The sequence below is a fragment of the Hypomesus transpacificus genome, chromosome 3 (genome assembly GCF_021917145.1).
Source record: "Hypomesus transpacificus isolate Combined female chromosome 3, fHypTra1, whole genome shotgun sequence".
Lineage (NCBI taxonomy): Eukaryota > Metazoa > Chordata > Actinopteri > Osmeriformes > Osmeridae > Hypomesus > Hypomesus transpacificus.
In genome coordinates, this window is record NC_061062.1 from 5,436,449 (window position 1) to 5,451,296 (window position 14,848).

At 39.2% G+C, this 14,848-nt stretch overlaps 3 protein-coding genes across 3 annotated transcripts in view; 2 read left to right on the top strand and 1 right to left on the bottom strand.

Moving 5' to 3' along the window:
• The first annotated feature begins 725 nt into the window (after positions 1–725).
• Positions 726–2,487, top strand: LOC124485920 (ankyrin repeat domain-containing protein 66). Its single transcript, XM_047047820.1, has 3 exons — positions 726–864; positions 1,369–1,597; positions 1,763–2,487. The coding sequence occupies exons 1-3, from the start codon at positions 726–728 to the stop codon at positions 1,887–1,889; spliced, it is 495 nt and encodes a 164-aa protein (XP_046903776.1). The 3' UTR covers positions 1,890–2,487.
• adgrf3a (adhesion G protein-coupled receptor F3a) lies at positions 2,207–13,618 on the bottom strand. The gene is made up of 17 exons (XM_047047672.1): positions 13,457–13,618; positions 13,068–13,119; positions 12,930–12,945; positions 12,634–12,762; positions 12,320–12,475; positions 12,124–12,230; positions 11,939–11,997; positions 11,709–11,833; positions 5,789–6,010; positions 5,411–5,659; positions 5,167–5,313; positions 4,866–5,047; positions 4,572–4,748; positions 3,047–4,372; positions 2,896–2,937; positions 2,754–2,789; positions 2,207–2,660 (listed from the first exon to the last, which is right to left on the bottom strand). The coding sequence occupies exons 2-17, from the start codon at positions 13,110–13,112 to the stop codon at positions 2,601–2,603; spliced, it is 3,078 nt and encodes a 1,025-aa protein (XP_046903628.1). The 5' UTR covers positions 13,113–13,119; positions 13,457–13,618; the 3' UTR covers positions 2,207–2,600.
• An 836-nt stretch (positions 13,619–14,454) lies between these two features.
• The window catches only part of LOC124485822 (dynein axonemal heavy chain 6-like), a 42,872-nt gene continuing 42,478 nt past the window's right edge, over positions 14,455–14,848 (top strand). The window contains exon 1 of the mRNA XM_047047659.1: positions 14,455–14,670. Coding sequence (XP_046903615.1) covers positions 14,532–14,670 — 139 coding nt within the window. The 5' untranslated portion in view covers positions 14,455–14,531. The remainder of the gene's footprint in view (positions 14,671–14,848) is intronic.

The following is a 14,848-nucleotide window of genomic DNA, read 5'->3' on the forward strand; positions in this document are numbered from 1 at the left end:
TACTTAATTAAGGAGAATGCATAATGCCTAATGTGTTTCTCAGAGGTTACTACCTCCTCAACAAAAAACACATAAAAATACCTACAGCTTAGAACAGTGGTTCTCAACCCTGGGGACACTGTCCTGCATGTTTGAGATTTTTCCTGAGATGGTTTTGTTGGGTCCAACACTGAAACCTAATACAAAATACTTAAAAGCCAGATTTTGGAGAAAAAGTGAGAGACCCTCTGTCTTCATATGCGTTTAGAAAGATGAGGGATGCCTTCAAACTTTTATTTCACAAGTAAACATCTCACAATTATTAAAATGGACCTAAAGTTATGTGTGAACTATGCTACCCACCCGCTTATATTATCACTACTACATACAGCCTCCTCATCTACAATACCCCTTGTTTGAAGCTGCTGAGAAAAAATAATGCAACATCCACTGTAGCTACCAATCTTTTTTTTTCTTTTCTTTTTTTGTCTAATTGGTTATGGCTGTTGTTGATGTAATTACTTTCATTGATTGATTCGTTTTTCTTTTGTGGAGTTGTCTTTAAATAGCAGATGTTTTTCACAACTTTTCTTTTACTATGTTTTATAAATATCTATGTGTGGTAAATGACAAATAGATATTGTGAAAAAAAGATTCGTCTGACCACAAGAGGGCAACCCTTTTCTTTTGGTACTGTCATTAGGCTCAGGCAGGCTTGTGTTGTATGTTACTTAGCAACCAGAGAAATGACAGAGTTGCATCAGGCAGCAGCTTCTGGGGACTTTGACCTTGTATTGGACATTCTGAGAAAGAATCTATGTGATCCCAACCAAAGAGACATTGACTGGAATGGTAAAACACCACTTCATTGGGCAGCAGCCAAAGGTAACAGGTTTTAGTTAACTGAAATAATGTACAATTTAAAACTGCCCCTCTCACCCTGCCAGTGGTACCCTCAGAATTGTTCATAGGGGTGGCAACATAGGGCCACTGAAAATGTTGGGGTGGCACACCAAAATCAAAAGCCATAACTGATCAAAAGCCTGTACTTACTGTAAGTCGATCTGGATAAGAGCATCTGCTAAATGGCTAAAAATGACTAAATGTAATTTCTGGAATTCTATTATACTGTTGTTGTATACAGGCTTGTTGAAAACAACGTGAATATGACAGTTAAAAATTGCATACTGATATACTTTGGTTTCTTAATTTGCGATCAATGATGTGCATTGACTAGTACCCAAACGGGAACATTTTGAGTAAACAAATAATTCCGGACAAAATGCCAGCTATTGTATCAGGGTGGCCATATCCTCTTGGGGGGCGCCAATGCCCCCCGCCTGACAAGGTATCCTAAAAACACAGTCACATGTAGTGCTTGCTTTGCAGGACAGACAGAAACCGCGAGGATCCTAATAGAGAACGGGGCCAGACCTTGTCTGAGAGCTGACAATGGCTGGACGCCGGCCCACTTTGCAGCCGAGTCTGGACGACTTGGAGTGCTGCGTCTGCTGCACTCTCTCCATGTCCCCATAGATAAGGAGGATTGCTCTGGTGACAAACCAAAAAGGATAGCGGAAATCTACGGGAACAATGATTGTGTTCGGTTCCTACACACGTAATCCACATTTCAGTTATTTCACTGTGATTTTGTTGTGTTCTCAGAAAAAAGACGTGTATACATTAACACGTTGGCCTCCACAAGATTTAGCTTTTAGCGTTTCCCCGTACCCTGCCTCATTAGGAAAGTGTAATAGTCTTGTGTTTTTCTAATATGTTGCAGTGCAGAGAAAGAATGCGAGCAATACCGCAAGATGTTAGTGCTGAAATGCACGCATCTGGATGATACAGATGATGAGTGGGAGGATCCAAGAAGGGAGCAAGACCAAGGAAGGGCCGCAAAGGGTTGACCCAAACCTTCTGCATGAATTACGAATACATTACTCAGACTCCAATGTGTTACACTGTTAAATTTGATAAAAGGCAAATGCGTAAACTAATGAGATTTTTGAAGGTGTAAACTACAGAAATCATCAAATGTGTATTCACAGTCAGTGATATCAGATTTGTAAAACAATATCTCCATATCTTTATTCACATTTGCAAGTGGATTGAGATGTGTTATTGTGTAGACAAATCTGTAAAAGTGTACTGTAGATCTGACCTAAGTTTCAACCAACTAAAGTCCATAAAATGTTACTGTGTAAAGCCAGGCAAACAAACTGGGAAGGGTAACATATATTTAATTCTATTACCAGTCAAAATGAGTGTACAATGATGTTATTTGCACAGAAACTAGTGTACATTGCAGGATATGAAAATTACAAAAACAATACAACACACTGTAGAAATAAATAAGAGTGCTTGAAGTTAGGAAAATATGACATGCAACATTTCATAATAACGCACACGTATATACTGCTAAACATACAAATCCCAATATTTTTAGATCAAAAACACACATGTATATCATGCTAAACAAAACCCCCCCCAAACTTTTTATCAAGATCAAAAACACACATGTATATAATGCTAAACATAAACCCCCCAATATTGTTATAAACAGTATATCATAGAACAGTGTTCAAGAAAAAACTAGATATGCCAGCCCAGCAAACACATCAGTGACTCTTCATTGATGATAGTTTGGAAGAGCTTGCACTTGTGGTGGACTGTGAACGCTGCAATACAAAGAAAATAAATGATAAATTAACAGTCATATATTCGTATGTCATAGAACGTATCAATTAAAGACATTAACGTGATAAACTTACACTCCACCCCAAACGTTTCAGCAGTGCCTCTCGAATCTGTGAAAAATGTATACAACTTTTAACTGACGTGTTTACACGGGAAGTGTAATGAATCGTCTCATTTATATATTAGTCTATACTTTATGTAGAGTGGATAAGGTACCGTTTTATCTGCTGCATATGTGGCAAGCAAAATGAAGAATCCCTGTAATATCAACAAAAAGTGTTTATGATGCAACAAAAAGATTTGCACAATGGGCATACATCATATACATTAAAGAATATTCAAGTTGTAACACTGTATGAGTTATTACCTGGAATCCGTTGAGCAAAGTGAAGGCATAATTGACAAAGTAGGCGAGGGGTCCTTTGGTGAGGTCAATTGTTAAAACAAAAAATCCCAAAAACCAGGTTGTTCCCAAGATTGGGGTTAAAAGGATAACTGCCTTGAGGATACCTTTGGAAACCTGTTTTTCATCCCTGTTGCTGTGTTCAGCCATTGCAGGATTTAAAAGTTTCATGACAACCACCAACATGCAGAACACATTGATGATCACAATTGTTCCAACGGGTAGAACGAATGCATACATTGACCCTTTAAAAAGTCCTTTATATAATAACCAACATGTTTTAGAACTATAGTAGATGTCTTCCTGTCCATTGTTATAGCTGATCATTGTAAATGCAACAATCACCAGGGGACAAAAATAGCCCAAAAAAAAAGATGATCCCAGGAAAACATTCTTGCTAAGTTTGTGGAACGTAAATGTAATCTGATGAAGAAGAATAATACTCAGGCATAACATCCAGAAAAACATGGCCAAGTAAGAGAAATGTTTAAGCACCACACAAATTTGACACCAACTGCCATTCATTTTGTCTGGGAAAGCTGAAGCTAAAAAGGTGATATGTGCTATAAGCAAGCACAAACAAATGTTAACATGGGTCGTGTGACGAAAAAAGGCAATGCTTGATTTCACAACTGAGTGCCACACCAGAATTTCTATTACCAGGCATAAAACCAGAGAGGCGATTGACACCCCCAAGCTCACATAGGTTATCTCATCCATATAATTCAAAGGTAGTGGTTTCTTTGCCATAAGCATGGTAAAGGATGAAAGATGGGTGCATTCACAGTGTCCCTCATTGTCAGAACCTCCCCATGTGCAGTTCTCACTGGACCATGTGTCTGCCTTAAAATCCCAAAATGCGCAATACATTTTAACATTAGGCTGTCTGTCTTTCAGCAACTCAAAGTCTATTGAGATTGCTTTAACGTTGTCTTGAACAACTGCAGACACCACAAGGGAATTTGGGCTTGAATCGCTGTCTTTGGGTAGTAAAAACTGGTCCAGAAATTTAAACACCACAGTTTTAGTTTGACCCTTCCCACCGTCTAAAGATACATTCACATTGAACAAGGACACAGTACCATTGCAGTTCTGCATACAGGAAACCATAGCAATGTTTGGTTTGATAATTGGATCAGAGTTGCTTTTTATGTCCGTCTTTTTGACCAATCCTTCCACAGATTTCAAATATATTGAAGCAAGATTTGTGTTGCTTTTATTTTCTTCCTTTGAAGTCCAAGAGTTTTCAAGACTACTATCCAAAAGATTGCTGGAAGATTCTATTAAGTCCTGAAAATAAGGCCATTTGTTTAGTGTTACAGTGTACTATTGATCCTTTTGTAGAAAAGTAATAATAATAATTTATTATCACTTTTCATTTATTCATCCAAATATTTGACGATGCAGTGTCCTTCATTGCAGTCAAATGCTCTATTCCTGAGCTACTTAAACCCCATGAATTTGTGAAGATAATTTAAAAAAAACTTACATTTAAAACAGGCTGTTTCAGTTCATCGGAAACATTTAGCATGGTTTGTAGAATAATAACAGAAGCATTAAGATTAGCAAATGTGTTGATTGCCTCTGTATTATTTGTGGAATTCTTTAAACGGATAAATATGTCGGGGGTATTTTGCTCTACTGTTCCAAGTCCCCTCCGTAGATTCTGTAATGGCAGAGAGGAAATTTACAGCTCAATCAATTGACTAATGTCAGAGCAGATCTTTGTAAAACAATAAGGGTAACTGATGTACGTTGATATAACTGAAGGTTTATAACTTACTTGTGCATCCAAGAGAATATCGTGAAGATCCACATTAACACAACTGGAAGATTCGAGCCCCCAAATTGAATTGTCACAACTCCTGCTTCTTTCCCCTACACCATTTTTACATCTCATCTTGGCAACATACCCCGACTTGGCCACTGGCCATATATTGTCCTTTTCGCAGAAGGGATCGTCCTCTGTCATGAACATTGAAAAAAAAAGTTTTCAGTCAGCCTTAACCGACAATGAGTGTGACCACAACATGTGGTATTTCTAATGGAAATCTCTCAAATGTAGTAATAGAATTAGAACCTACTGTATATGACATTTATATTGACTGCAGTTTTTGTACTTTCATTTAGCCTGTTAGTAAATTTGCATTCACAGTTTGGTACAGGGTTTTTTGCGTCGTTACTACAGTCGACCTTCGTATTCAATGTATAAATGATTGAACCATAGGGGGCTGGACATAAATAGAAGATGACATATGTTAGCAAATTGTTTTACATGTCCTGTTAGGAGAATGTATTGAATTAAATGACTACTGTAAGAAAACTCACATAAACTTGGTTTGTCAGGATCGGAATACTTTAGATTACATTTCCAAGAAACGTTATAGGTTTCAGAGGAATTTTTTATTTCACACAAAACTCGTACGTCTTCAAAGCCCCATCCACCAGTACATTGTGGGAATTGGGGTTCGCTACTTATCTTAATCTGTGGCAGGAGGGCTACATCCAGTACAGCACTGGCTTTATGTATTATAGTCACGTTTAATGAACTTGTAAGGAAGAGGCATGAAAAAGACCCTGTGGAAGATCAAAAGTGGAGAAAGTACTGTGATAGTGAGTAAAACAGGCTTCAGGAATGAATTACTTAAAACAGTAAATGTGTCATGATAAGTCATCATCATTGAACTCAAAACATTTGACACATACCTGACCAGACCTCTGATACCAGTGTAAGATTAAGTGCGGTCTTCCGAGAAGAATTATCTGTGTTAGACTCAGAACCATTGGTTACATTAAAAATCCTGTTAGTATGTACAAAGTTTTTCAATTGCCAAGAATATAGAATCATGTCTTCTTCAGTTGAGCAGGACAGGGACTGGTTTGATTGAAAATTCACCGGGCCATTTGGTGCAGTCATTTTTACCATTCCTGTGAAAGACAACATTAATACTGTTATGCATCTTAAAACAGGAGGGAAACGGGCATATTACATTGATATTTGTTTATGTTTATTTGTGTTTCATAGATCTTAAAGACCAGATTTCAAACTCTGTTTATTTTGTCCATGGAATGGACAAAGGCTTGATATTGTCACTGGTTGCTTTATCTTGGTAGAAAAAAGACATGAATATAAAAGACGGCAGATGAAACAAAACATAACCTAGGGAAGCAGGTCAGGATGTAAGACCTGGAACATGCTGCGCAAAAGCAAAATGAAAATGAATTGGAAGCCGACGCCCCGCTCTGCCCGCCCCGCTGCAGTGTGAACGCACCGTAACAAAGAGGCAGAAGACTCGGCAGTCGGCATGGCACACAAGGCCGAAATATACTTCTGCGTTTTTCGAAAAACGGACACATGGGAACTCCCTCGTCTCCATGGAACGCCCTCAACAACCTTTCCGTCAGCCCTCGTAGAGCCTCGGACAGCTTGACGTGCACCTCCTTAATTTTGTAACTGTCCGTCGTGGCTATGGAGAGCTACGGAGAGCTACGGAGAGCTACGGAGACCCCTTGGCTGTGATTGGTCAGTATTAATTACCGCTTGCGTCAGGGGTAGGGGCGGGGTTGCTGTGATAGCAGGACGAACAGAATCCTTTGACCGCCATTGCGTGTAAAGTTTTTACAATTCATATTTCAGCTAAACGGTACATGTAAATCAGAATCTGAATTAACATGTGATGAGAAATGGGCTGTGTAGTTGCTGAAAATTTGCATATTTTATTGATGGAACGGCTAATTTGTAAATTTGCTCCGACTTTTCGGCAAGGTAAATAAACACTCAACGACGTCTAAACAAAAAAACCGTTGCGCCACCTACTCTTCTGGCGGTGAATTGTTTTCAGCACCCACAGCCTACGGAGAACCATAAACGCAGTCTATCCGTCCGTATCCGTGCGTATCCGTGCGCCCGCCCATTCGTAAACGGAGACGCAGAACCATATTTCGGCCTTTATACTTCTGCGTATCTATGACACGGGTTTACACATCTATTTTGCGTGCCATATATACGCCAAATCGCTGTTTATTATGTCTATGGGGAGTTCTAGTCACTTATACACTGTCACTTTCAGTACTGGTTGCACTATCGGTAGGCTAATATTCATTGACATAGTCACTGATCTGCAATTTTGCACTATTGTACTGTACTCCACCTAGGTTAGAATAGGTTATAGGGTTGTCATAGGTATTATGTGCATTTAGGGTTAGTATAGTGTATTATTTTTTGTTATCTGTATATTTAGGAAGTTTTAGTATTAGGGTTAGTATAGTCGATTATTTATTGCTATCTGTATATTCAGGAAGTTTTACTTATTTAAGCTCAGCATAGATGTTATTTATGTTCTGTGTACTTATATGTTATGTTATGCCAGGTGCTTGCGTTGTCTTGTCTTAAGAATTTCAGTGCCCAGTCTGACCTTGTGTTGTTCTGTGTACCTGACAAATACGAACTTGAGAACCATACCAGAGCCTGTTTAAGGATTTTTATTAGACATTCTCTGACCATACTCCCACTTTCGGGAAACTTCCGGATTCTCAACTGGTTGCAGTTCCACTCTAGTTCCATATGAGGGCGCTAACGGTCGAGTGCAGAATGAATTGAGGTCTATGGAGCTATACCCCTCAAAATCCACTTTTCTCAGGATATAAGTCTAGTAATTTAAATGTTGAATTTGAAAGGGAAGGCAAAAAAATACATACTGCTGGCTGTTAGATTTGTTCTTAAGTCGCCTTTCTGTTCTAAAAAGCCTTTGAAAATGTCATTGACGTCATACACTGTACGACCAGAGCAACTGCTTTACGGCAAGCTCTGGTCACTTCCTTTTTTCTCTCAAGGCATTGACAACACAGCTGACAGGTTAGGCTCTCCATGTCAATACACATGCTAGAAAGAGTTTTGTGTTTATATATACAGTGGTGGCCAAAATTATTAGAACACTTGGTTTATTCAAGAGATTTCAGTTGTTTTTGTTGAATTGTCCATTAAAATTAGCCTGGCTGCCAGCCCAACTTCTCCCCGCCCAAAAGAAATTTGTTCGGGAAATTGGGTCTGGAGGGTCTCGTATTGGGGACCGACTACAGAAAACCAGAATCTGGGCGAACCAATGAAATTGCCAGGGCGGGCTTTATACGATGATGGACAGATGATCAACAGTAACGTAATCACCCAAGTCACAAAAGAGCGCTTAAGTTGAATTCGTTTTGAGCAAACATGGCTACCGCTGGAGATCTGGGATGTTGTGATTCTGCCATCGAGTCTGTTTTAGAAGACATCGACAGCGCATTAATTTTGAAAGAGGAACAGAGAGACGCAATCAAGGCATTTGTCGATGGAAAATATGTTTTTGCCGTCCTTCCTACGGGATTCGGTAAAAGTTTAATTTATCAGCTGGCCCCGATGGAGTTGTAATCCTAAACGGAGAACTTCGTATATGCATTGCCCTTTATTGTTTCGCTCAAAAAGGTTGACCGTGTGAACAAGTACTCTCCCTACCCTTAAATTAATTTTACAACACCGGCAAAAATCGTTTGTATTCATTCTTCAAGCATACTTCAAGTCTGCTTGTAGTTTAGTTCTGTTGACAACAACTATGCGGTGCTTAACATACGTCACATACTCTGTTGCTCTGATTGGTTGTAGATCTATCCAATTGAGCGAAGAGGCATTTGTTTTCCAGGCTCGTTTGAAACACGCCCTGTAGTCAAAGCCCAACGGAGAGTTCTCAGACTCATATTCTGACTAGAATTATGAGTATGACAATGTCAGGCTACATTAAAATACCCATTAAACGAATGAAATATCTACAAAGTCATCATTATGTTGTATAAACCATAGAATATAGCCATCATAAGGAGATTTAGGTAATTTTTCTTACAAAAACCAAGCTAGGCCTATTTCACTATCAATGTCACACAATCATGTTCCTTCACAGAAGAAGCCAAATTAGTTATGTAATCATTGTCAGGTGTGATCGTGGTTAAATTGCTGGTGATGCAAGAGTCATAGGACAGAGCTGTGTGATTCTTTTGAATGTACAAGGTCTATCCTGCTCATTAAGTGATTGGTAACATCAGGGTTTTGTCACTAAGGCCACACCACCAATTGGTATCAATTCAAAGCCTCTAGACGTAGTCTTGAAGCACATGTTGCTCTTTGAACATGGCTAATGCTGGGGACACACTAAACGATTTTTTTAACCTTATAAGATTTTCAAACTGTGAGAGACTACAAACATGAGGACAAAAAATCCTAGATTTAGCCGTTTTGCTCCTACAGTGTGTGGTGTGCCATGATTTGACAAAGACAGCACACCACACACAAACAGATTTCCAACCAGTGTCCCGACTGTTAACACAATAAATCTCTCAAATTCTGTCGAGATTTAAGAATAAGCATGGCGGACTATATGCAGGAAGAAATTGCAATGATAGGGTTTGGAATGATTTTCACCGAAAATTCACGGGAAAAACTAAAGGGTTTGCTGATGCCACAAATCAATTCCATTTATTTTTGTGTTGGCCGTGAACCCACCAACTCACACCAGAACCGAAAGGGTAGAGGTAGAAAAAAAAAAACTTTCAGACAGACAAGTGAAGCATCTCAAAATTCTCAGTCTTAAGGACCGAAGAAAGACCTCACAAGAACTGCGTGATGAGATCAACACCACAATGACTGATGGGGCAACAGTGTCTTCAACAACTGTGCGACGGAAACTGGGAAAAGAAGGACTTGTTGGCAAAATAGCAGCAAAGAAACCATTATTGAAAGAGAAGAATAGAGTGAAACGCCTGAAATTGGCAAAAGAACACAAGAAATGGATGAAGGAAGATTGGTGTAAAGTGTTGTGGACTGATGAGTCAAAGTTTGAACAGTTTGGCAACAAGCAAAGAGTGTATGTTCGACGGAGGGAGGGGAAAAGATATAAAAACGAGTGTCTCTTGCCAACAGTTAAACATGGAGGGGGTAGTATTATGGTGTGGGGTGCCATTTCAGCCTCAGGAACAGGTGACTTAGTGAAAATTGATGGCATCATGGATAAGAAGGTATACCACAACATTCTGGTGAGGCACGGAGTACCATCTGGGAATCGTCTTATTGGGCCTGGATTTATTTTCCAAGAGGACAATGACCCTAAACATTCTTCTAACTATTGCCGGAACTACCTGCGACAGAAGGAATCTGCTGGAACATTGAAAATGATGGACTGGCCCCCTCAAAGTCCGGACCTCAACCCAATCAAGCAAATTTGGGCCGTGTTGGAAAATAAACTGGACAGATCTATTGTACATTCAAAGGAAAGCCTTTGGCTTGAGTTGCAGAAGGCATGGGATAACATCAGTGTGGAAGTTCTCAGGAAATATATATAATAAATACTGCTGCAAAAGGTGGACATACCAAATATCAAAGTTAAAAGTGGATAAAAACAGTAGAACATCTGTTATTTGTTGTGCTCAGAGCAACCATCTGCATGTTTCATGAACATTATGAAATGAAATCATGTTTTGGAAAAAAAAAAGGTCAATATTTTCAGATCCGACAAGTGTTCTAATAATTTTGGCCACCACTGTATATCTATGGTTCTCCCCATATTAGACATTCTCTGATATCACCACTGACCAATTATTTGTTTGTAAACATTTGGGATGCGCGCGCAATGTGGTTGCAGAAAACCTGGAAAGGGTAGCATTTAAAACGGCAAAAGGACCACATGGATCATACAAATAGTTAGATTTAAAAAGGCCAAAAAGGTTGAGGATGACTTGCCTGGTTCTAACCAGACCCTCGTACATTTCATTTATGTAAAGAGGGTCTGGGATCGCTCCATTGACAAGCGTTAACTTCCTTGATGGCGGGTACTCTGTTGAAGTTTAAAACTATTGGATCTGCCCAGAGCCTGCCCAGAGCCTGATCTGCCTTAACCAATCGCTAGCGTTCGCCTTAGCCAACTCCTTCACCACTACTGTAACAGAGCTAGCTGCGTAGCTGGAAAATCAAACTTTTCCCGAACCCCATGGGGGAGGGCCACAACATCATGGCCACCAACAAAACTCAGTAAGGAATGTTCTTGCACCGGCTTTCACTTATGGATATTCGGCAGCGTTGCCACAACCGCAGAATAGCTTCGGTCGCATCTTTCTCCGCCGCCATTAATGAACTACAACTTAAACTAGTGCACGACTTTAGCGCCATCGTTCTCAGCCACTCCCTCTGTTCGCTGATTGGACCTACAAAAAATGTGTTTTTGAAAAACGACTTCAAAGCCAAACTCCCAGACCTAGTACAGAAGCAAAATCCAAATTGAGCGGAAGTACGTAGGAGGGCAGAGCCAGGCTAGAGGATGACAGCCTTGAAGAGAGAAAGCGATTCCCCATTGATCTGTCACATCAGAATTTTGATTTGGATCACGAAAGTCTTGACATTTGATTGAGAATGTCGCCCGGTAGACCGCGTAGTCGGGCGGCAGCCATGTCTTCACGTCATGTCACAAAGTTCATAATTTTACAGTTTTACAGTCAATTATAAATCTAAAAAGTCGAGCAGGGTGAGACTGCGTCCCCATTTTGACATTAGCATCTGTCAGACGCATGCACTTTACATAAGTAATTACCCAACTTCTTATTAGCATACCTTTTGTTTGCACCTGTGCTGTTCCTTTCAACAAAACCTGCAATTTGGATGTTTTGTTGGCTAGGTCAACAGAGGAGATATTTCTGTTCAATATTAATCGAAAATCGACTATTAACGATCCAGGCCTACAATTCAATGGAAAGATATATTATAGATTCAGTGATCTTTCTTGTACACAAAAAAGTAAAGACAAAATGTGTATCCCATAGGAGTGCATAGGCCCTACTTACCTGAAACCACTGATTGTAAGACTGACAAACTTGGGAAATGTGCTATACACTGGTAACATCTAAAGAGGAAAACGTATTTAAACATTAAACATTTGATAAAGTTGCCAAACATTCAGCCCGTTCATATGGAAGCCTACTGAATATAGGATTTGGTCACTTAAACGAGTGCTACCATGCATACATACCTTGTTCAGGATGTTTTGCCTTGTATCTTTATACAATGGAGTTTCCAAATCATCTAGGTCTTTATTATACCCTTCCCCTGGTATGACGAAAAATCCAGATATATCAACTACATGGACAAGAAAATGACAGGTTAGAATGAGTATTTCACACGCTTAGGCGCACAGAAACCATGAAAATAACTTTATTTCACACCACCTCTTTCTATAGGGAAACACAATGGTGAACTCGGCACAGATTGCATTGTGCATTTTTCATTTGGGCAGCACTCTGGGAAAGACGTGCACACTTCATCATTCCATTTGTGCTTCTCCATGCATTGACATTCTGTTATGTTGTTTAAAGCACAACATTCTGATGATGAAATGTGCATAAAATAATCAGTGAGCTTGAGTTATATTGAAAAAAGGAAAATATTCTCTGCTAATTGCGATGCATAACACATTTAACGTACAGTTTATTAGTTCAATTAAAACAATAATAAGCAGTTATAGTAAATCATAAACAGTTACTTGTTGTAACATCAACGTCTTTAACAACAACGGGACTGGTCATTAAAAATGATCTTAAAACTGATGTAAAGTTGTTGATTGCGCTGGACTCCACAGTTAGAACAGCATAGAGGACTTTTGTTGAGTTCTCTGTAACATGCAAACCACAATGCAAATACATTAGCCTACATCAAGCTGTGTTGGAACTTCAAGAAATGCGAGGCTAACGATAACAGCTCGTGCTCATGACGTTGTGAATGTAATAGAAACTACTGCATTACTGTTGTTCCTTATTGGCAGAATCAAATCGTACTTACCACCAAATACAGATACCTAAATGAATAAATAAATGCATCCATAAATAAATAGAATACATAAATACATACATACAAACGCATAGGCTACTGCAGACACACATACATTTATATCTGTGATAGTTTGAAATGTTGACTGACCTTGTAGCCTAACCCCATTAAATATAATAATATAAGAGCCTTCATTTTGAACCTGCATATGGGACACAGACCATGAAAGATGCGTTTGGTTACCTAGTTCAATAAAACCACCGAATAGTCACAGTGCAATTTATAAATCTAAGGTTTTGATCAGTGTATAATAATATAATATTACAATATAATTCCCTATCCCAAAGGGAATTATATTGTTATATTATTATAATTAGACACAACCATTAACCAAAACTTTCAAATCAGACACGTCAGTGCTGTGTCTAATGACAAATGTAGGCCTATAGGCCCAGGAGTAGAGAGATAGGACTAAATCTCAAATTTAACATGCAGAGAATTCGGATACATAGCACAGTTCAAATATGTAGGCTACTTACCTTTCTTCCTGACTTCAATCAAGGAAAGTTTTAAGAAAATAGTGAGTCAGTCAGGAAAGCGATGTGCGTCCATTTATAACCTGTTGTTGATGTGGTAGAAGGTTTGTATATTACATGTAAAACGTACAGTTCACAGTGGACATCCAAATTGTGCTTGTCCTGTTTCTGACGTCAATTTGCACCTATACTGTATACAGTCAATGCAAATGTCCTAGGATTTGCACTGGCCTATTTGACTATCGAAATAGGAATGTTTGCATGTTGGGCAGAAACGCACAAATAGCCGAACAACAATAATTTGATAATGTGTGGTTGTTACAAATGTGTATCATAATATTTCTACACTCGTTGCGAGTTTATCTTTGTCATTGCTCTGATTATATTATTTTATAATCTAAATGCATAATAGTCGGATGTAGGTTTCAGATACAGCCTTGACAGGTTGTTGCTCAGCAACTAGCTACACAACAAAGTAGTCATTAACGATAGGCCATGCGAGCACTCGGTCGTAGGCTTCTGGGCGATAAGCGATTTGGAAGTTGGCTTATGAAATGTTCATACTCTGGTTATAATGCAGGTATCAATGACTAACACTGTAGCACACTCAGAACTACAGTAGGCTACCAACAAGCCCACAGAAAATGATATCGCTTGCAAGTGTACGGTGTACTAGGCTGACTCTAACGCTTGCTAACAACGTTAGTCAAGTCCGTCACTTAGGTCTAGGCCTCACCATTACAAACGGTAGAATCAAGTATACTTTTTTTTATTAGGGCCAGCAACGTTAGTTCCCTTCTTGTACCTGTTTGGTTAGCTTATACTATACTAGACTTACTGACCCTGAGCTGTGGTTAGGGTGGCTAGGCTATAGCTAGCTCTATACAGATTAATGTCAAATGTTTTGGGGTTAACATTCATTGGCGTTGTGCAAAGTAGAGCTAGCCTTAGGTTAGAGATAGCTTTAGGTTACTTCTCGACTCATCCAGACCCGTGGCACATGGACACATTCGAACAACAAGGATTGACACATTGAGGGTGATACCTTGAGGGTTTAGGTTGGTTGAGGGGCAGTTCTATGAGCGTATGTGAAGCCCTCACATGCTTGCGTGTGAAAATGCCTATACAAATACATTTTGATTTGATTGATACATTACTACAGAAAAATGTGAAGACAACGAATGAAGTAAAGAGAGATATGAGAATGATACCAGCCTGTAAGTAATGACTTTTGTAAATCGTTTTTGTTACCACACAGGTTACTCAAAAAATGCTAATCCTTCAGTAGCCTGAGCCAAGATTGAACTGCGATACATTCCAAAAATGTATCTCTGAGAAACCACTGACAATGAAGGAGGAATTATTTCCTGAGTCAGACAAAAGTTAGATACTTTT